Source organism: Chaetodon auriga, chromosome 19, assembly GCF_051107435.1.
Source record: "Chaetodon auriga isolate fChaAug3 chromosome 19, fChaAug3.hap1, whole genome shotgun sequence".
Taxonomy (NCBI): domain Eukaryota; kingdom Metazoa; phylum Chordata; class Actinopteri; order Chaetodontiformes; family Chaetodontidae; genus Chaetodon; species Chaetodon auriga.
This window is the reverse complement of record NC_135092.1, coordinates 12,987,408-13,008,338: the sequence shown is the minus strand read 5'-3', so window position 1 is coordinate 13,008,338 and position 20,931 is coordinate 12,987,408. Positions and strand designations below refer to the sequence as shown.

The 20,931-nt window shown below is 41.8% G+C and overlaps 4 protein-coding genes across 7 annotated transcripts; 2 read left to right on the top strand and 2 right to left on the bottom strand.

Annotated features, from left to right (window-relative positions):
• Positions 1–649: 649 nt before the first annotated feature.
• Positions 650–5,112, bottom strand: srsf9 (serine and arginine rich splicing factor 9). 4 transcript variants are annotated; one of them, XM_076758383.1, is made up of 5 exons: positions 4,951–5,112; positions 3,227–3,406; positions 2,843–3,039; positions 1,680–1,852; positions 650–1,595 (listed from the first exon to the last, which is right to left on the bottom strand). In XM_076758383.1, exons 2-5 carry the CDS (start codon positions 3,382–3,384, stop codon positions 1,368–1,370), a joined length of 756 nt encoding a protein of 251 aa, XP_076614498.1. In that variant the 5' UTR covers positions 3,385–3,406; positions 4,951–5,112; the 3' UTR covers positions 650–1,367. The 4 variants fall into 4 exon arrangements, with proteins under 4 accessions (XP_076614498.1, XP_076614497.1, XP_076614495.1 ...); XM_076758382.1 differs by having other exon boundaries at positions 3,227–3,426; positions 4,951–5,070; XM_076758380.1 differs by having other exon boundaries at positions 3,227–3,635; positions 4,951–5,064.
• A 1,391-nt stretch (positions 5,113–6,503) lies between these two features.
• prodha (proline dehydrogenase (oxidase) 1a) lies at positions 6,504–15,500 on the top strand. The gene is made up of 14 exons (XM_076758568.1): positions 6,504–7,014; positions 7,158–7,366; positions 8,688–8,722; positions 9,425–9,574; positions 9,692–9,756; positions 9,857–9,973; positions 10,139–10,218; positions 10,415–10,496; positions 11,267–11,359; positions 11,528–11,674; positions 11,775–11,950; positions 12,036–12,134; positions 12,397–12,485; positions 13,326–15,500. Exons 1-14 carry the CDS (start codon positions 6,679–6,681, stop codon positions 13,514–13,516), a joined length of 1,869 nt encoding a protein of 622 aa, XP_076614683.1. The 5' UTR covers positions 6,504–6,678; the 3' UTR covers positions 13,517–15,500.
• Positions 15,501–16,493: 993 nt separating this feature from the next.
• Positions 16,494–19,731, top strand: gal3st1b (galactose-3-O-sulfotransferase 1b). Its single transcript, XM_076758542.1, has 3 exons — positions 16,494–16,560; positions 17,598–17,740; positions 17,821–19,731. Exons 2-3 carry the CDS (start codon positions 17,616–17,618, stop codon positions 18,977–18,979), a joined length of 1,284 nt encoding a protein of 427 aa, XP_076614657.1. The 5' UTR covers positions 16,494–16,560; positions 17,598–17,615; the 3' UTR covers positions 18,980–19,731.
• A 499-nt stretch (positions 19,732–20,230) lies between these two features.
• uqcr10 (ubiquinol-cytochrome c reductase, complex III subunit X) lies at positions 20,231–20,924 on the bottom strand. Its single transcript, XM_076759003.1, has 2 exons — positions 20,755–20,924; positions 20,231–20,560 (listed from the first exon to the last, which is right to left on the bottom strand). The coding sequence occupies exons 1-2, from the start codon at positions 20,893–20,895 to the stop codon at positions 20,510–20,512; spliced, it is 192 nt and encodes a 63-aa protein (XP_076615118.1). The 5' UTR covers positions 20,896–20,924; the 3' UTR covers positions 20,231–20,509.
• Positions 20,925–20,931: the final 7 nt, after the last annotated feature.

The following is a 20,931-nucleotide window of genomic DNA, read 5'->3' as shown; positions in this document are numbered from 1 at the left end:
TTGAAGAGATTGCTTCCAAATGTGATTTCAATGTAAGAGACAGAGGACAAAATTCAGTCCTCAATGCAAAGTTCAGCAGAAGCTACGGGGTATTTTCCAAAATGTTGTAGTCTTTTCAGTACAAGATTCCCTCTTTATTCCTCCATCACAGCTCATTGATTTGCAGAACACAGTGGGAGATGTGGACATGTCAGAGTGATGTTTAAAGACCAATATGAAAGAATGTGAACCTACTCTTTCATTTGAACTGAGAGCTTGAATCACTGATGTTTCACCGTCCACTGTGCCGGTCAGTAGCCAGCAATGCTTCATATCTTTACTCACACAAGTGGATTCCATTCCAACCACACTTCACAGTATCTTACTGTAGACCAAGCTTGAATAGGCTTCATTTCAGGATAAACTGCATGTTCACAAATTATTCATGTGGGATATTTAACAGCTTTTTGCTCAAGTAATGCATCTGTCTTCAAGTTTGCTCATCTTAAAATGCAAATAAGCTTTTACCACAGAGAGTGTTTTGACATGCAGCTGTAGTCACTCAGGTGTAAACGATAACATTAACAATATCTGCTCGTTTTGGGACATTCACTTCACTGAATATAGTAATGGCCTCATAAAACATACTTTATGGCAATGAATGAAACAGTCACAGTAAAAGTTTGCATTTTATTGGTAAAACAAACAAAAAAAAAAACATTCGAGATGCATACAAATGATAGTTCACCCACAGGCCACCTCTGTCAGAGGTTCACACATTAAAAAAATGATCTGACAGGTGAGGCTCACAGTCAGCATGAGTCACTTACCCTAAAAGGTTCACTGATTTTACACATTTTGAATCAGAGGAGGATACTGGTTTGCTTCACAGGTTCTTAAGATTGGCATAACAATTAATGTACTTAAAGCCACAGAAATATGACACAAAAAGGAAACTTTAATCAAGAATTTAAACAGCAGTATGACCTTTAAGCCTGATAACTGCAGAACTGTGTCATTTGTTTTTGACTATACAACATTAAATGCGTCCTGGTTCCTGTCAAGGTTTCACATCACAACCCAGGATTTCTTTATAAAAGAAACCTCCAATATGTCATTCGATGATTAGATGCTTTTACCTTGAAAAAACAAAACAACAATTCCACTTTCAGATAACACGGGTGAGTACTTCAAGAAGAAAACCTTTCAGGTTGTGGGAAGGAGCAGGGTGTGTTTCGGTGATCATGACCATGGAATGTATTGTAACAAGAAATGACAGTGATGGATCCTACAAGGAGGCCTGGGGTTAAAAAAAAAAAAATCGAAATAAAATAAAAAGTTGAATTACAAAATCTTCTCCTCAATTCCTCTATAAATGATGGACCTTTCTACCGGTAATGACGTGGCGGTGGGCTATGGTGCTGTGGAGGGTGCCTCCTGGGGGGTGGACTATGGCGCGACATAGCATGGCGTGGAGGTGACTGGTAGCGTGGAGGGGGAGATCCTCTGTTATGGTAGGGAGGTGAATAGCGACCCCTGGATCTGGAGCGGGAACGTGACCGGCCCCAGTTGGGAGTGCCCCTCTCCTCATAGACGCGGATGTAAGCAGTCTCGCCCTACACAAAAGGAAAAAAGAAGCCATTTATTTCTATAACCGTCGATTATAAGGACAATTAAACCTCATCAGCACGGGAACTCACCTGATGTGAACGGAACTCCGTCCGATCCAGTCTGCGCAATGCATACTCCATGTCCTCTCTACGAAGAAACTCCACCACGCCCTCGCCATCACGCTGCACATCTGCAAAACAAACGTCTCCTGCCTCACGCATATGATCCTTCAGATCCTGCCAGCTCCCAGATGGTGGTAACCCTGGAACAGGAAAAAGATTAATTTGATGGGGCCATAACATATTTGTTTTACACTACCTGACACCTAAAACCTAAAATCACTGCAGGGACAAGTTTCATCTTTTGACGTAAGTCTGAGCTAATTAAAATTTAACCTTTACAGACAAAAGAAGATGCAGATGCAGGTGCAGATAAGACAATTAATATTAAATTACTGGGTGAATGTTTCATGTTTCAGAGAACCGCAAAATTTTCAGACCAGTGTTTTACTTGCGGCAATCTGCTCTAGTATGACTGGTCAAGCCAGGCAAGTGTACAAACCTTAAACTTTAAGGGGTTGGTTTTATATAAGCAGTCCAATTCTAACAGCTTGAGTACACATGCTTGTATATACATGAGATAAATGTAGCACACAACAAATAATTAATGATACAATGACAAAATTACACCTACCAGTCACTATAGTCGGTGTTTGGGATTATGCAGCCAACATGACCGGTTTCAGTTTACTCTGATTTGTTTTTCATGACTTAAGGAGCTGACTTGACCTCATCCACTTAGTCCCCTTGACCTCCAGTCCGCCATGAGAGAGAGAAACATATCTGCCTACGACTCATGACGTCCAGCTACTAGTCTCTGTGTCCTCCAGTCCGCCATGAGAGAGAGAGAAACATCTGCCTACGACTCATAATGTCCATCTACTAGTCCCCTTGTCCTTCGGTCCGCCATGAGAGAGAGAGAGAGAGAAACACTTCTGCTACGACTCATGACGTCCATCTACTAGTCCCCTGGTCCTCCAGTCCGCCATGACCGAGAGAGGGGAACAAATCTGCCTATGACTCATGATGTCCACTTACTAAGTCCCCTTGTCCTCCAATCCGCCATGAGAGAGAGAGAGAAACATATCTGCCTACGACTCTTACGTCCACCATCCTACCAATCCCCTTGACCTCCAGGATGGTGTGAAAGAGAGAAAAATGTTAACTGGCTATGACTCATGATGTCCACCTACCAGTCACTATGACCCGGAATTCAGATCTTCGAGTTGGGGGTCCAAACCTTCCCCTAGATCCTCCTCCTCCTCCACCACCACCACCACCACCTCCCATAGCACCAAATTTAGTGCCAGTGGATCGAGGATACTCAACACGCAGCTTGGAGTCTCCATATCCATATCCATTCCTTCCATAGACAGCATCATCTGCATCCCTAAGAGAAGAGAGCAAAGAACCCCTTACCAAAGTACGCCTGTTTCACTAGCGGACATAGACCTGGACATGCCGCCTCCATCCATTCCCTGCTGTCAGTCACTGGAGATGATATTATACCACAAAACTTACGGTATCCAACAAGGGGAAAGTGATTCGACTTGCCAGAGAGCATCCCTAAAACTCACCGTGGGTCTTCAAATCGGATGAAGGCAAAGGGGATAGTGCCTCTATTGTTCTTCAATTCAATATCACGGATTTTTCCATATTTGTAGAAGAGATCCTCAATGTCTCTCTCCTGGACATCCATGGGAAGATTCCCCACATAGATCCGGCCGTCCGACATGGCAGTTGAGTGAGTGGCACTGCTGACACAGAATGGGGGCACCTGCAGACTTTAAGATCACTTCTTGCTTTCAGAAATAGCTGTGGAAGGGGTCCTTATCCTAATCCTAGTCCCAATCCAAAACTTAGTCCATCCGCCTCCAATTCCTTAATTTAGACAAAAATAAAACTCTAAACCAGGGATGCAGCCGTGATAGTAGTAAATGATGGGTTCAAAAAAATGGTACAGGACCTTGGATCCAAGCCTGAAAGCTTTAAAACACAGGGTAATGAATGTCCAACAACGTTAATACAAGGAGAATTATATTGCATGAAATTACGAGCACCCCGAGTAATACACTTTCACCTTCTTAAATACACATTGCATTCTTCAGTGTGTGTGAAGACATTGACATGTACAGATACCCCTCCAAAATCTCCCATTGGTGTGCAGTATGGTTGAGATCTGGGGGCTGTGAAGGCCTTAGCAAAGGATTCATGATCCTCATTAAACAGTCTTTGACTTGTTCTGCCTTTTGTAGTGTTGTGTTTTTCCTCTAATTTGCTACCTGTGTGTAATTACTTAAACATGTAATTTACGGTTATTCGGGTAAGGCAAATTAAGTACAAACCCACTTGTGTTATAAAATGAAGGACCTACATTTTTTTTTATCTTGCACACCCCATTAAACGCACAATGCAGCACCAAGCTATGGCCTCATGCAATACCATAGATTTTAAACATTACATCTCTGATAACGTGCCCAGCAAATAAACATGTTAGACTGCACAAATGGTGCATTTACAGCATTGACCGAATTGGATTACAGGTTACAGGTGCTGTCATTTTCCTGAACACTCGTATTATAGAAAAAATAACGGGATTAGTAGGTTAGATTGGTACTAGGGATTAGTAACAACGTTATTCGTGCTGAAAACGCAATAGAATTTCACTTGCATTCACAGGGACAGTCCTAACATCATGTTAAATTAACAATATGGATTTCAATACGTTACCGGGCCTTGAAACTCGCGTGCAGTTGCTACAAGATTTTTTGAACCGACCAAACCAGTTCGCTGCCTCCCAGCTATACATCGATGTTGACAGGTTGATAATTGATTTCAGTTAACGTTAGCTAATATCCTGACAGCGCCTGGTTTACACATACGGTTTTCAAAAGTGTTGAGGCTACGGCTAAGTTAGCCCGCAGCTGCCTCGCTAACACCGTTAGCATCGGTATATACAATGGCTGTCTTGCCTTTCAAGCGGTTTCTGCAACTAATGTCACAGTTTTTGTAAGCGACCATGCTACGTAAAACTGCTTAACCGACGGACGTTTCAACTTGACATTTGTGGCTTGAATGTGAACGCCATCTTAAGACATGCTATATACTCCTGCAATTACAATAATGGATCAATTTCTTTGTTGATAACGGAAGGTCAGCTAGTCGGGCTACCGTGCGTCTGTTACGGCTAAAATGCAACAATATTTTACTCAAGTCGACGACAAAGAAAATAATTGTGCAGTGCTCATTAGATGCATGCAAAAAATAAAACTAAAATTATCAAAAAAGCACGAGTAATTACCTTTCAAGACAAGTAAGGGCGCCTTCTTTTGTAGACTTAATGCTACCAGATTGCACGCTGTGTTGCTTCCGTGTTAGTTAGCAACGTTAGCAAGCGCCTCTGTAGCTTCTTCTCGTCCGCATTTCCGGTAGACACTATTGAGGGCTACTGCACTGCTGCCTCCTGTCGGAAAGAAAAGAAACATGCTCCTGGCTGTATTATTGCCTCCACGGAGTTTTCTGGCAGTTGACAACCGTATGTGTTCCTTTACCGCCTCCCACTTGATGGTGGCAGCTTCAGTGTCCACCCACAGTGATCCCATTCATGACATTGCCCACTCTATACCCCAGACTCAATTGTGTGTATTGGTGTAAATCCTTCTGTCGGTGTAGCCTCAACATCTTACCCAGATACCGTATATCCACCACATTCAGGAATCTCCTGGCCACATCCAACATGATCTTAATTCTTTCTGACTGTTGTGGACTAGCCTGGACACCGGAGACTGTTCAGCATGTTATACCTCCCTCCTTTCTCTGAGCCACTAGAGGAGCTGCTGAAATAACAGAGGGGGCAAACTTATCACCCACCACAGCACCCACAGCAACTCAGTTTGGTAAAAAGCGGAACACTGATGTCCCCTTCGACTCTGCAGTGTATCTGGAGTGGCAGTGTCTCCATCAATCAATGTAGCTTGGCATTCATGACTCCATGTAATAACCAGATGCTTGTCCACTTAAGTCACATGATGCTCAATACTTTTTTTCTCTTGCACCCCAAAGATTCTCTCATCATTCCCTTCACCTCTGTGTCGGCCCCATCCAGTCCTGGTTGGTCCTCTTTGGAAGTTTCACGGATGAGGTCTCAGAATGGGTTGTTACACAACCAATTATATAACAGTTCTTTTAAGCTGTTGCCATCTGTGACTAGCAAACATGCTCTGATGGGAATCCACTCATTAAGAAAACACACAAATTATAATATGATAGCAATTGCTAAAAACTTACAGTAATATCATATTGTAATTATCCCATTGCTATATTGATGTAACAAGCCTAGCAATGCAATAAACTAATCCGATGCAAAAACATTTGCATGAAAACAAGATTTCTAATGCTGTCAATATAAATGTGTAACTGTGTAAAGGCAGGGAAGTGTCACTTCAATTAGCGCCTCGTGATAAAAACAAACAAAAAAAATATGGAACTGTCAGCTATATGAAACTCATCATCTATCTATAAACATCATATGGGCTACTTTCTACATTAGCGTGTCCGAGGATTAAATGTAGGATTTGATATATATCTTCAAATAGGTGAAATATCAAGTCTATGTAGATGAAAATGTGGCATTTAAATGAAATTTTACTTCCTTGCTTGGTTGTTTACGCCTGGGCTATGTGGAATAAGACGATTATTACAACCAGCCAATCCGTCAATTTATGGGAAAATCTGTGCGTTAAGAAGTTAAACTCAGAGTTAAACTTTTTTTTTTTTTGTGAACACTGGAGGACAATGAGCCGTAAAGGCAGAAAATTAATTAAATTTCATTGTGGTTTGCAAGGCTTTGTGGTCAAGCACGAGGACGCGCACTAATGTGTGCAGGCACGAGATGCCAGGCAGCGTGATGTAACACGTGAGGCACCGCCCCCCGGCGCGAGATGTCTTTAAAAGAAAGCACCTTAGCGACCGCAGACTGAAGTGAGGCTGCTGGGAAGTCGTGGTTTGAGTTCAGATAGAAGAACAAGACATGTCGTACAAGTTCGTCGCGGCCCTTGTGAGGGCAAAGTCGGGCAATGTCAACAAAATACGCGTTTCCCCTGGAAGATGTCGGTCAACAGTGGCATCCACCAAGAGCCAAGAAGACAAAGAGCAACAGTTGGATGACTGCACCGTGGTGGAAACTGTGCCGGTTGAACTCATCAGCCAGACCAAGAATGTCCCAAATACGCATTTAAACAAAATCCACATTGACTTCGACAACACACAGGAAGCCTACAGAAGTAAGGGTAACATTGAGCTGCTGAGGAGCCTGCTGGTCTTCAAGCTTTGTACCATTGACCTCCTCGTCGAGAAGAACAAAGAGGTGAGTTTTTCAAGTGTGTGTGTGTATAACTGTGTAATTATCATTCATACCGTCTGACACACTGAAGGGTGGAGGCTCTGATAATGGTTTTAAAAAAACATTAAACTCTTGTCAATATCTTCCTGTCATTGTTTTGTTTTCAGCTGATGGAGCTGAGTAAGAAGCTGTTTGGTCAGAGGATGTTTGAGAAGCTGATGAAGATGACCTTCTACGGTCAGTTTGTGGCAGGGGAAGACCACAACTCCATCAAACCTTTAATACAGAAGAATCAAGCCTTCGGTGTCGGGGCAGTTTTGGACTATAGTGTTGAAGAGGACTTGACACAAGAGGAGGCTGAGAAGAAGGAAATGGAGTAAGTACTGTGCTGTTTACGTCTGACACTGAATGCATGTTGCTTTCTCATTAGAGGCTGTGATTCACATAGTATGGGATGTTAAACTGAAGCTTTAAGCCAGACACAGTTAATCAGTGTTTTGACCTTAATATATGCCGTGTGCTCTGGATGAGCAGCTATGTATGAGTTACATAACATACCGAACTGAGGTCCTGTCGAGTCAAGTTTGCATAGCAGGATTCATGTTCCACAGCTAATCAGGCCCTGAGCTTAACAAACCTGGGAAACTGGAAGAAACCTGAAGAGGCTGTTTGAAGAGAGCAATTACAGGAGTAAAAGAAAATTGCAATTGCAATGGGTAGATTTTCAATAATAATAGATTTACAGCACTATTGTTATGATAAGTCCAAGTTAAGACTGATTTCTCTCACCCATGTCTTCATAATATGTGCCTCTGAAAATTATCTTTCGCCCCCTTTATTTACATGCAGAACACAATCTCTAAAACATTTAAATGAGCTGTAGTTTGATACCAGTTCATTTTGAACACTTCAGGTCTGTCTTCTGTTATCAAATCCATGAGTCACGTTATCCACAGTGTGTTTCCTCCACATAAATAGACTGTAATTGAAACCTCATATGTTTTCATTTCTTCTCTAGTAGCACAACAGTGCCTGTCCTGAATTGGGCGGTTAGGACAAACCTCTCTCCTCTGATTGGTTGAGCTTGCTATTCAGCTGGGGGATGTGCCCTCTTGAAAAGGCTACCAGCCTTTTAGAGTAATGTCCTGGATCCCATCATGGGTCACGCAAGCACACACACACACACAGGGAGGAGTTATGCAATGTTCTGAGGAGGAAATAGGCTTGTTCTTTAACTGAGGATTATCTCACTCAGCACTAACACCCACCTGCTGATCTAAATCCATATTTCCCACATTTCTTATCCATATGTTTTGATCAGGAGCCAGTTATCTTTATCAAGAGTCTCGTGACTCCATGAGGAAAACAACAGAGTGTTTGTTTCTTGATGCATCTTGCTTGTCATGACATGCCTTGAAGAGCAGGTCATCCTCATAACTGCTCTAAAAGACTGGTTAAAATGACTTGAGAAACAAAAACATTTGCCTTTCCTCAACATACAAACTTTTTTTTTGTCTACTTGTAGCAGAAAAAGCAAAAGACCTTCTTATAGTGTCTGCTTGATTAACTGCTGTGAAACAATGTGACTTAAGACGTAATAAAACTGAAAGGAAATATAGAGACCCTGATAAATAAAACAACTGTTTTAGCAGTTTTTTGTTGTTCTATTCTGATGCCACTTCCTCTTTCTTTTTCAGTTCATGTGTCTCTGAAGCAGAGAAAGAAAGTCCAGGTTTGTATATCAGTTGAAAATAACCTTTGATTTATTGTATGTAATGTAGTGTAACAATTCCTAAATGTGTTGTATTATTAGCTACTGCATGCACCGTTGGCTAAGATAAGATTAAACTCTATAGGAAAGTATGCAAATGTAAACAGTGCACGTATAAGCTTTGCAGGCAAGGTCAGCAAACTGCAAGACTGCTGCTTTGCTTTGATATTCAGCTGTTTCAGCTTGGCCTGAATGCCACACAAATGTCACAGCCGGTATGTACAGTCGTGCAGTCATGTAGTCTAGCCTGGAGAGTACTGGTTATATCTGGATTTAGTGGGGAGAGTGAGAAGAAGCTTGGTTCATGTTACGGGGTTGGTGTTTGAAAGTCAAATATATCAATCATCTACTAGTGCTTTGTCAGGTTTTATTTTAAAATCTGATATGAGAATGAATGTTAATTTATCAGTAAGAAACAGGAACTCCTTAATACTTTTTCTTAGTGTCATTAGTTTCATTGAGACAAAAAATTCAGATTGGATGATCAGTTGGCTGTTCATTTCAAACTAAAGGAATAATTAGTAAACTGCCAAAGTTACCGTGAAACTTTTTTGCTTGTGAGACATTTGTTGTGGAATAAATACATGAAAAAACAAACGTTTGCGATGAAAACTATTTTCCACGTCAAGCAGCTAATGTTAGGTTGCCTTTGTTTCACTGCAGACGCTGACCACCGAGAGAAGAAGTACAAGGCCCATCGGCAGTTCGGGGACAGGCGTGGGGGGGTTATCAGTGCTCGTACCTACTTCTATGCAGATGAGTCCAAATGTGACAACCAAATGGAGACATTCATAAACTGCATTAAAGCCTCTGGTAAGTAGTAATATTTCTGAGGAAGGGATTGAGAAACACAGTATGTTTGTACATTCACAATATGAATGATAGAGTTAAATTACACCATCGAGTGACATAAAATGTTATCAATTGCAGGTGGAGCCTCTGCAGATGGATTTTCTGCCATCAAAATGACTGCTCTGGGACGCCCACAGTTCCTTGTAAGTTCATATCTTCTGTATTAGCTTCCAGCTAACTCAGTCACTGTATGATTCAAATATGAGTATTTGATTAGTGATGAATTGTTCTGTGTTTGAGCAGCTCCAGTTTTCAGAAGTCCTGGTGAAATGGAGGCAGTTCTTCAAGTTCCTCGCAGCCCAGCAGGGGAAATCTGAAATGATGGTTTTGGAACAAAAACTGGAGCTGGAACAGCTCAAGGTGTGTCTTGCCTTCAGCATGTCTAATGCAGGTCCATGCATGCTCACACTGACTGGTGTCCCCAAATGTTTTGTACTTGTGTTCAAGCTTTCATGACTTCAACACTTGTTAAAACAATAATCAGCTGCACTATTTATTTGAAGTCATTGAAATATTCCTTTGTAGGAAAGTTTGGCTATGCTGGGTGTTGGAGCCAAGAAGGACATTGAGAACTGGTTAACTGGTGAGAAGCTGGGTTTGTCAGGGTAAGAGAGTCGCTCACCAACACAGTCTTCCCATTTAATACTTTTATGCTGCATACATCAATACACTAGAGGCTCTGACAAGTGTCAAAAGACCTGTGGTTCAGTCCTTGTAGCTCACAACACTAAATGAAATTAAAGTATTTTTTACTCGAATTTCACATACGTTAATATACAATTTCTGACATCATATTTCCAGAACAATAGATCTGCTGGACTGGAACAGTTTAATTAACGATACGACAACAATCTCCAACCTGCTTATGGTGCCAAACCTTGAGGTGAGTCATTGTCATGGAAGTGTTTAGTGCTGGCATGAACAGACCGTGTATGGTAGTTCAGTTAAATGTTAGCCATGGAAGTGCTCCCTGGCTTAAATCGTGTGTCTTCCAATAAACGCAGAAAGCATTAATATGATCCTCAAAGAGGCATGTCTCCGAAAGCGATACAGCATTTGACAGCAGAAACCATTTTTTAGGTCATTATTTTCCAATTTTAACGGGGGATAAGGGGTGCATTATACTCCAGAACAGAACATTTCAGACCTCTAAATCTTACAGATAAATGCAGTTAATGGTTTCATAAATCAGTAGTGATGTAACTATGATGTGGGAAGGACAACAGTTTTTGTTTCCCCATCAGAACTTCTGCACCACATTGTGGCAACAAGTCGTATTGGTATAAGAAACTGATGTTCTTTCCACAAGATAGTAACTCTCTGGCACAATATTATATCTAATCCCCACAAATAAACATTTGCTCAGATGAGGTAAAACATACTGTTATTTGTACATTGTCTAGTGCTTTGTACATCTCTGCACTGCTGATAAGAGTTGAGTCAGAGCACAAGCTGATGTCTGCAGTGCTATTGAGGGCAGTTGACAAACTCTATTAGTTTAAAAAGGGACAAAATGGCAGAGGCACTACTGCAGCTTCACCCACTCCCACCCAACCCCTGCCCCGCCCTGCCTGTCACACACTGATACAGTTTATCCTGCAAAAGGAAGGAAATGCCAAACAATTCAGTGTTTCGTGTGTTTTGGTTTGGCAGACAGGCCAGCTGGAACCTTTGTTGAACAAGTTCACAGCTGAGGAGGAGAGGCAGATGAAGAGAATGTTACAGAGGGTGGACGTTCTGGCCAAGGTAGGGCTACCAACACAAACACATGCACAGTCAGTGAATTATCATAAGAGCCAATGCAGAAATGCAAAGAAGACCTGGCTCAAGAAATTCAAAGAAATCAAAATTGACTTGTGTTTCCTGTTTGCTGAGCCATATAAACTGTAAATCCTCTTCCTCTGTGCGCTCCAGCATGCCCTTGAGAATGGGGTAAGGCTAATGGTGGACGCCGAGCAGACGTACTTCCAACCGGCTATTAGTCGACTGACCCTGGAAATGCAGAGGAAATTCAACAGGGAGAAGCCGATCATTTTCAACACTTACCAGTGTTACCTGAAGGTGAGGCCGCAGAATCTACAATATCTCCTTCAGTAATGTTTTCCATTTAAATCTCATGAATGTAGTCATATCGTCTTTTTCGTATTTTTTAATACTTTAGGAAGCTTATGACAATGTAACTGTGGATATTGAGCTGTCACGACGAGAGGGCTGGTACTTTGGTGCCAAGCTGGTTCGTGGAGCTTACATGTACCAAGAGAGAGACAGGGCCAAAGAGATTGGCTACGAAGACCCAATAAACCCAGACTATGAGGCCACGAACAGGATGTATCACAAGTAAGTGCTGAATTACCGTCAAAGCCCTTCGTGGCTCAGCTAGAAAATGTCTCAATCCTTACCATATGTCTTGTTGTTTGTGCAGGTGCTTGGAGTACGTGCTGGAGGAGATCGAACACAGCAGGAAAGCAAATATCATGGTTGCAACTCACAACGAGGACACGGTGAAATTTACCCTTCAAAAGTATGTATGCCTGCGGAGCGTTTGGCACGTACTGAGTTTGAACATACACAAAAGCCACATGCTTCTCATTCATAAAGGATCAGTCCTAATGGTTTAACGAATGCCTTCCACATAACGCTAAGTGAAACAGATTCTTTGTCAACTTCCCTAAGCATTTCTAGGATTTGCAGAATGACCTTGCCACATCAATGGTGGAATACCATGCTCCCGCTCTTATTATGTAACAGCTCTGTGATGTGTGTTTTCTTTCTGTTTTTTTCAGGATGAATGAGATGGGCCTTTCACCCACTGAGAATAAGGTTTACTTTGGACAGCTGCTGGGAATGTGTGACCAGATCAGCTTCCCACTAGGTCTGTTAACACTCTGCTCAGATACTAAAAGTAAACAGTAACTTAGAGAGTCACGGAGGCTTACGTCACGCGGTCATGTGGCTGTAGAGGTTCCACTGAAACATGGTCCCTACACACGTCAGCTTTTGGTCACTCATACAGCCACTGACCTCACAAACGGTCGTTTTTCTTTGAGGTGAAACCAGTTTGCTAACCCGTTTTTCCCCCCGGATACAGTTCGTGAGACTTTAACGTCCGTCCTTGATGTTTCTGATCTGGTCTGTTTTTTTCTGTTATGTCTGTCTGTGAACAGTCAGTACATGACTGTACGTGATAGATTTGTGAGTTCTCTGTCTAAAAGAAACCTCACATTATCTTCAACCTGAAGGGCCAAAATGAAGGGCTTCAATTTTTAATCATGTTTTGTTTAAACAATGGTGCAATAATCTGCAGATTAGCTTTTCAAGTGATATGTTTTATTGCAGATGAATAGTGGTGGTTAATGCTGTAGCAGCCCTGTGAGACATTAAGGCTGGTTTGACCTTGCCATACCACATAACAATGTAATCTTATTCCAATATTGATTCACATTAAATTTAGTTCTTTAGAAAAAACACAACGTTTTAATCTACTGTACCATTATAAACTCTGAGTCTACCTTGTTAACTTTATAAGCTATTGCCAGGTTTAATTAATATATTTTACTCTTATATTACTTTTTTAATGGCTATTTCTGTGCTACGTCCATATTTGAATTCAGCCGTTGAACATAACACACAATGTGCTGACATGGCATGCTCACATGGTGGAGGTAGTGGACATTGGTTTAAAACTTGTCTCCTTGCTTTGCTTTGGAAACAGGTCAAGCAGGTTTCCCAGTCTATAAGTATGTCCCGTATGGCCCCGTCAACGAGGTCATTCCTTATCTGTCCCGCCGTGCTCAAGAGAACCGTGGCTTCATGAAGGGATCCCAGAGGGAGCGCCACCTGTTGTGGATGGAGCTGAAACGGAGGGTGCTGGGTGGTCAGATTTTCTACAAGCCGGTCTACTAAGTCGCAGGACCACAACATACTAACTGCAGTCTAAGCATTCCACGTCTCTACTGTACCACTACCTACTAGCTGCGCCTTGGAGACTAGGGGAGCACTAATGTCCTTCCTTGGCTTGTTAGCTGCACACTGTGGAGGAGAGTTTTGCAGTTTAACTGTGATATGGTCTGTGGCAGAGGTTTATTTTAGCAGATCGAGGATGATTGACAAGTGGTGATTGATATTTGTCTCACAAATCACAATGAGTTTGTTTAACTCTAAAACTGACCATGGTCAATCCTCACAATCAACTCAGCAAATAACAGACTTTTGCAAATGTCAGTGCCTCTAGATATCAATCCTTCCTGATGTACAGGATGGAATTATTCAGCGGAGGTGAAGAAAAGTATACTGAGTATGTATGTTACTAAAGGTGGCCTATATAAATGCTGTCTTGCATTTTTTTTAATGGTGAAAGGCATTCTTTGCATGTTTTGTCCAGTGTTTTGAAGCTGTCACTCAAAGTGCCTTATGATTGCTTTCACAAGATTAACTGGAAGCTACTAGTTTGGTTTCCGTCACTGGACACTCCTTTAAGGGGATTGTAAATTACTGTATGTTCGCATGATTATTGCAGAAGATATTTGTCATTGTATTAATCTATTGTATGAATAGCACAATGCTGCATAATAAGCAAAGTAGTTAATCAGTCGTTCATGATTTTGATTACATAAAATGACTGCGATTTGTAAAGATCTAGATTCTATTCTTGGCTTTAAGTTATAATATGTTATCCATCAAAGCATAAACAGTAAATGCAGCGTCACAAATGACAGATGATCGTCTTTTTGATCTATGACGACCGTCGCACAATGCTGTCCCCAAGGCACAGTTTCTAAATGTAAAGTGTCCTGGTTTATGTCCTGTGGGTATTTTTAAGACAACGAACTGTTAATTTGGAAGTGACTTTTTGCTCTTGCTAACCTTCATTTTGCCTCTGACAAAACAAACTCCTCTTACTGTCTGCTGAGCAGTACGAGGCTGAAGAGTGACTCAGAGTGTATTCTGGGAACAGATGTTCACAGCAGAAAACATGGAACCGCCATGTGTCCCATGTAACAGAATCTTCCAAAAACATGCCATGGTTACTGCTGTGATTTTTTCTTTTTGACACCTGCTCCGTTGCATAAGCTACAGGGGAGGAGAAACTGCCTGTGAGTTCAATTTGTTCTTGCAGAGAAGATTTTAAAGAGTGGTCATGCCAGTTTCTCTGGTTTCAGCGGTGCCCTATTTAAATTGAAATGCTTTTTAGGACCAGAAATGAATACTGTATTATTTTCTAGCCATGGATCTGACATAGAGTCATAAAATCTAAAGTCATTTATTGGCAGAATGAGTGGAATTTGTCAGTTGTGGTATTTAAACTCAACATTGGAAGCTGTCCCTGACCACGGTTTCCAGATCACGGCTCAGTGCCGCCCTCTCACCCTGTGGGCCGTTATTGGCTGGGGGCTACACACCCACTGCTCAAGGCTGACACCCAGAGAGGTTCTGAACACAGCAAAATAAGGAAATGTGGCCAGAGGGCAGGGTCTCTGAACATACACACGCTGCACACACACGGCGACCTAGGTGATGGTTGAGAGAGATTACTTTTGTTGTTTTTTAGAGAAATTCACTCATTCAAGTTAATTTTTATACCAGTCTCAATGTCGTAGTTTCAGCACAATAACATGAATATGCAAACTTCTGTTGTAAGCTTTTGGTTTCAGTGTCTCACCTGGAACTCATGTATTATGACGTCTGTTGACCTACAGCAACACTGGCACATTTTGAGTATTTGAGTTAGAGTTTGATTTTGTTTGAGTGTGTTTCCATTGATGGTTTTCATTCTTTTGTGTTTAGTTTCCTCAGCGTTGCTGTATCAGTATATATCACATTTTGTACAGTTGTATAATATATTTGATCATAAATTGACACAATAAAATACAGTTAACATAAAAAGAAACCAGAATTGTGTTTACTCTTGTTGCAGGTGAGCATATCGGAGTTTAAAACCTGAAGGGTTACACATCATGACTAAAATATTTTTGCCTTACACAAGCACTGCAGAGTAGACAGAACCAACCCTGACCTTATCTTGTAGTGTCACAGATCTGATTGTCCTTGCTGATTGGCTGTTTTGCAGTGACATCATCATGTGTGCCACGCAGAAGCTTGGAGGCTAAATCGATGTGACCTACTGAATCAGAGATGACTGGCAGCCAAAGTCAACAGCAGCTGAGGCAGTTCAACAATCAGTCAGCCCCACAACACAAGACACAGTTGGGTTGAGACCAAGCAGATCCTGCTATCTGTCTGTCTGTCTGTCTGTCTGTCTGCCTATACAGCTAGATTCGTACAACTATGTTTTAAGCCACTCCTTGACTTTTGCTATCTCATTGTTTTGTCTGTCTATCTCAGACATGTATGCAACCGTCCAGCCATCTCGCTCAGTGATAGAACAATGCAACAGTCACAAAAACGGCTCTATGGGTGGACCAGTGTTTGCTTTTAGCCTAAATGTTTGAGCATATCTTACAACAGCTTTGAATGCACTGGGGTCAATTTAACACACTCTCAAATCTGAATACATAAAGCAGTCTAATCACTACATGCTACAGTAAACTTTCAGAAGTATTCAGGCTTGATTTTTTCAAGGCTGTCACGCTACGTAACTGTTCGGATTGAACTTACTGTTGAGGTGTTCTTAAGAGGCCAAGCAAGCGGACTAAGGTGTACGCACAGAGTCAGGTCAGAGATTTGAGGTCATTTTTTGTAAGGCAAAAGGAATGGGATGTGAGGTGTGGCCGAGTCAAGCAGAGAGATCAAGAAGTGGATCTCAGAGTCGAGCAGGTCTGGAGAGAGTCAGCCCCCGTGGGAGGAGAATTTACATCTGACTTCTTTCAGCCCTCACAGCCAATGAGATCTGACTTCAGGGAGTGTAGACACCATCAAAAACAGTGGAGGGTTTTCTTTCACCTAGTAGAAAATCTTCAGCCCGGCACTTCTCACGCTGTCATCTGCAGGTAAATACAGCTCTGGCATTTCTCCCGCACATACTTCCACGTGTTGTATCCTTCTTTACGCTCTAATCTTGCTGATTTGACCATTTAAACAAGTTTTGATTTCTTTTTTTTAGGATAATGGATCTGCAGAATAATTTCAAACTAAGACATCTTGCACACGTGTTTAGGGTTTAGTCAAATTCTTTCATCACTAATTCAGCTACTCTATGAGACACACATGTGAAAGCTATTCTCTTCAAATGTAGCAATGGGCTACAAAGAAGACTATCAGTATCAGAGATAAGAAGTAAAGCTGGTATGCAAAGAGACACACCTTTCAACATGTCACCACTTCCTAGAATTTATCTGAAATAATTCTTCTATCAAGAGTAAGCATCTGTCCAGTGTCAATAGTAGAAACCTGTTTCAATATTTTAACCATTTCCCTGTGCTGTTACAATGTGCTTATACCGAAACTGTGTTTTTGTGTTTGTGGCTCTTTTCTCCTCCCATTTCTGTCGTTATTGTAAAGGCAATTTTAGCACCATAAACATGTTTATAGTGTACACATGGGGGCTTCGTGTTTTATTTGACAGAGAGAATGATGCAGCAGTTGCCTTGTTTGTCTTTGTCATTCTTCTCTATCTCCCCTTTTCTTATTCTGCATTTTGCCATATAATCTCTTCTTCTCAGCAGCAATAAATACTGGAGTTCATTTAATTAAAATGGGTCCAAGCTCTTTATAAATACATAATAATTACTCTAGTGAATTGAGGGATGATGTGAAGTAAGGGTGTAATCAGTAGGTGATTTGTATTCTTAACATGGGGGTGGCCCTAATCCTAACTACTAATCCTCCTTAGTCATGTGTCCCCTAAAATATTTAGCACTGAGGTGGCTTTGTCTGAGGGTGTTCATGGCTTGTTCATTTTAGTCATGTTGCTAACAAGGAGGATGACATCCCCCCCCTCATATTGTCTACTGGGGGGTAATTAGTTAGCCAATAAATTCCTTGTAATGTTTGTCTCTGTACATGTGCTCTCTAATTTCATTTTCAGGTTCCTGTTTGGGTTTTAATGATGTTTGGCATCAAAGGAAGTAAGTGCACACTTGTAATAAGAGGCCTGATTCTCTGGGTGCTACTGACCAACGTCATGGTGGTGCTGTACTGCTTGACGAACCCAACTCAAGAGAAGATTAGGTACAACTTTACAAGGAAAGCATTATTTTATCGAGCTAAGTCAGTTGATCTGTTTGCTTATCGATGTGTTTTATTCGTAGGGGCTCCCAAGAGGACACGTGTCCTCTCAGTGTGGCAAAATTAATGAAGCAAAATGGAACCACCCCTGCTCAAAGCACAACCTCCCAGTCAGATCAGTGCTCCCCGACAGTGGACATCATGTTCATGAAGACCCATAAAACTGCTAGCAGCACCGTCCTCAACATCCTCTTCAGATTTGGTGAAAAGCACAAGCTTAAATTCGCCTTCCCTGATGGCCGCAATGACTTCTTCTACCCTTCGCCTTTCCTGTGCTCCCAGGTGAAGGACTACAGGCCCGGAGAGTGTTTCAACATTGTTTGCAACCACATGCGCTTTGACCGTCAAGAAGTAGCCAAGCTCCTGCCTCCAGATGCTGTGTACATCACCATCCTCCGTGAGCCGGTGGATCTCTTTGAGTCGTCCTTCCGTTATTACCACAGAGCAGTTCCTCTCACATGGAGGATCAGTGGAGAGGACAAACTGGCAGAGTTTCTCGACGATCCTCAGTCCTTCTACAGCCCAGAGTCTTTCAACTCATTCTATCTTAAGAATCTGCTCTTTTTTGACTTTGGTTTTGATAACAACCTGGAGGCTGATGATCCTCGCGTAATGAGGGACATTCATAACTTAGCGAAGCAACTTGATCTGGTTCTCATAGCAGAATATTTTGAGGAGTCTCTTATCCTGCTTAAGGACACATTGTGTTGGACCATGGAGGACATCCTCTATTTTAAACTCAATGCTCGCAAGCGCTCGTCTGTATCTCAGCTGACTCCTGAGTTGAGAGCCAAAGCTCGACAATGGAACGGGGCAGACTGGAGACTCTATCAGCACTTTAATGCTACTTTCTGGGCCAGAGTAGAGGCATTCGGGAGAGAAAGAATGAAAGAGGAGGTGAAAGAGCTGAGGAGAAGAAATGCTGAGATGAAGGCCATCTGTATCCAGGATGGAGGCGCAGTCGAAGCACAAAAAATTCAGGACACGCGGTTCCTGCCCTGGCAGCCAGTTGGAGAGTCTTCCATCCTGGGGTACAACATGAAGAAGAATATTCATCCCAAATTCAGGACAGTCTGTGAAAAGATGCTCACACCTGAGATACAGTACTTATCAGACATGGGCGTAAGCTTGTGGCTTACTAGACTATGGGGTTGGTTAAAAGATGCAGTTTTTATCATTTAACTTTGATTAAAACACTTACATCTAAAATATAGCCACACTCCTCTATGTTGCTGTGCCTATTCTGCAGTTGATACTCACCTCTGTGATAGATTACATGGCAAAGTTAAATGTATGTTTCAGGGGGTCTTGCAAAACATAGTTGTCATGAGACCTGGTGCTCTTTATGCAATGTCAGTGTGTCCCCTACAGGCCAGAGGCTCAGGTGCAGCTGCATGCAACTCATGGCCTGGACTGACCTTGTTATAATTGTTTACATAACATGCCTTCATCATTGACAATAATAATGGTTTCACATGGTATGAAAAGCAAATGTTTTCTTACGTCAACAGAAATGCTGAGTTTAATCATTTAATTCTGTTTTCGTCACTTACTTTTTGGCACAAAATTGAATCTATGATGTTGAATTTCTAATGTAGGCGGCAGGGAAAAGGCAGCCAATTGCAGAGACCGTATGAACACATCTGTGTGAATGACCTCATCATTTTTGTGAAGGCTAGCACATAAATGATAAAACACTACAGCAAAACTGATAACTGGTATAATTATGAAATCTGACAGCCCAGCTGCTCTGCATATTTTGTAAATATGATGCTCTTTGTCAAGTCTTTAGAATATACCATGTAAACATAAGTTATTATTATTGTATTTTTTTTTACACGTTAAATATGGACTTACTCATGTTTTTGTTGTGGTGAGCAGACAATGAGCAGTTGTCTGTGCTCCTTACATGGTTGTGCGGTATTTTGGTCTCAAAATCAGCCCAGAGCTTTTACTGTTTGTACCATGTTCCTCACCACCATCTTGTCTGTCTTTCCAGTTTGAGTTACCAAATAAAGCGCAGTTCCACTGAAACAACATTCACAGGTAGTGTAATTGAAATACAGACTTCTCTCTTCCCACTTTGACTCTTGGGTTCCTTCTGAGCTTTTCTCTTATGTGTTAATAAAATTTGTCTTTGAAATGACATAAAAGATATACATCAAACCCTATTAAAACAACTGCTTGCTAATGAACAGGACACAAATATGCATCCATGTTTTGAAAAACTTTGCAAACATGAAGACCAATTTTGGCTTGTACGTGAAGCTTTTGACACACTTTGACATAATGTCGTTGGGGTGTATGTCTCTATATGAAAAGTCCATTAAAAGGAAGTAAAAATGTGAGAGTAGAATCTAACATATGCATTGACAATACTGATACATGCACGCCGCGTTAACTATATGATAAATCAAAACACTGCAACATCTGTAACACATTAACACATGTTTAATTTAACCATTTACAATCTGCTAGGACAATGAAGGCATAACAATTAACAACAGGTAGGGGGGGACAAGGAACCATTGCTCCATCTTCAAGGTGGTCCGTTCCTACAGGTCCTCTGGGAGTCGCTGCCAGCCTGGCGTGACATTGAGCACATTGTCCATGTTGACTGATGCTTGTTTCAGGTATGGAGACCAGGGAGGATGGATGAAGGAAGTGTGACAACAGTTGCACTTCGGCCTTAGATAACCGCAGGTCCGCATCCTATTCCTCGTCTTTGTTCTCATAGTTGTGTTGAATGTGTTTCCACAGTTTCTGCAGTGATTAACAGATTGGGCAAAGTTAGTTTCATGATGAACAGACAGGCTGTAACAGCAAACAGAGATCGAATAGGACGCTATTGCTCGGCTTAGCGGGCGAGCTAGCTTAGCTAACGTTAGCTCCGCTTCGCCCTCTGTTTACAAGGTCAGTATAAAACAAGCATTACAAACACCGAAGGACATTCTTACCCCGCGATTCATCTGCTCAAAAATGGCATCGCCACCTTGGTCGAATAATCGTTCAAAGAAGACCGCTCCAACCATGATGGTTATAGCGAAAGTTGACGTTCTCCTGAAGAGCAGGTTGTAGACCGACTTCGCCAGCGCCATGTCTGTGGAATAGTGCGCAGGAACGGATGTGAGGAA

Coding starts and splice junctions, on each gene's coding strand:
- uqcr10 (XM_076759003.1), bottom strand. CDS start 20,895: ATGGCGCTGGCGAAGTCGGTCTACAACCTGCTCTTCAGGAGAACGTCA. Junction 20,561..20,754: donor TTGAGCAGATGAATCGCGGG/GTAAGAATGTCC, acceptor TAATCACTGCAG/AAACTGTGGAAACACATTCA.
- prodha (XM_076758568.1), top strand. CDS start 6,679: ATGTCGTACAAGTTCGTCGCGGCCCTTGTGAGGGCAAAGTCGGGCAAT. Junction 8,723..9,424: donor AGCAGAGAAAGAAAGTCCAG/GTTTGTATATCA, acceptor GTTTCACTGCAG/ACGCTGACCACCGAGAGAAG. Junction 10,497..11,266: donor TTATGGTGCCAAACCTTGAG/GTGAGTCATTGT, acceptor TTGGTTTGGCAG/ACAGGCCAGCTGGAACCTTT.
- gal3st1b (XM_076758542.1), top strand. CDS start 17,616: ATGATGTTTGGCATCAAAGGAAGTAAGTGCACACTTGTAATAAGAGGC. Junction 17,741..17,820: donor CCAACTCAAGAGAAGATTAG/GTACAACTTTAC, acceptor TTTTATTCGTAG/GGGCTCCCAAGAGGACACGT.
- srsf9 (XM_076758383.1), bottom strand. CDS start 3,384: ATGTCGGACGGCCGGATCTATGTGGGGAATCTTCCCATGGATGTCCAG. Junction 3,040..3,226: donor ATCCGATTTGAAGACCCACG/GTGAGTTTTAGG, acceptor CTCTTCTCTTAG/GGATGCAGATGATGCTGTCT. Junction 1,853..2,842: donor ATTCCGGGTCATAGTGACTG/GTAGGTGGACAT, acceptor TTCCTGTTCCAG/GGTTACCACCATCTGGGAGC.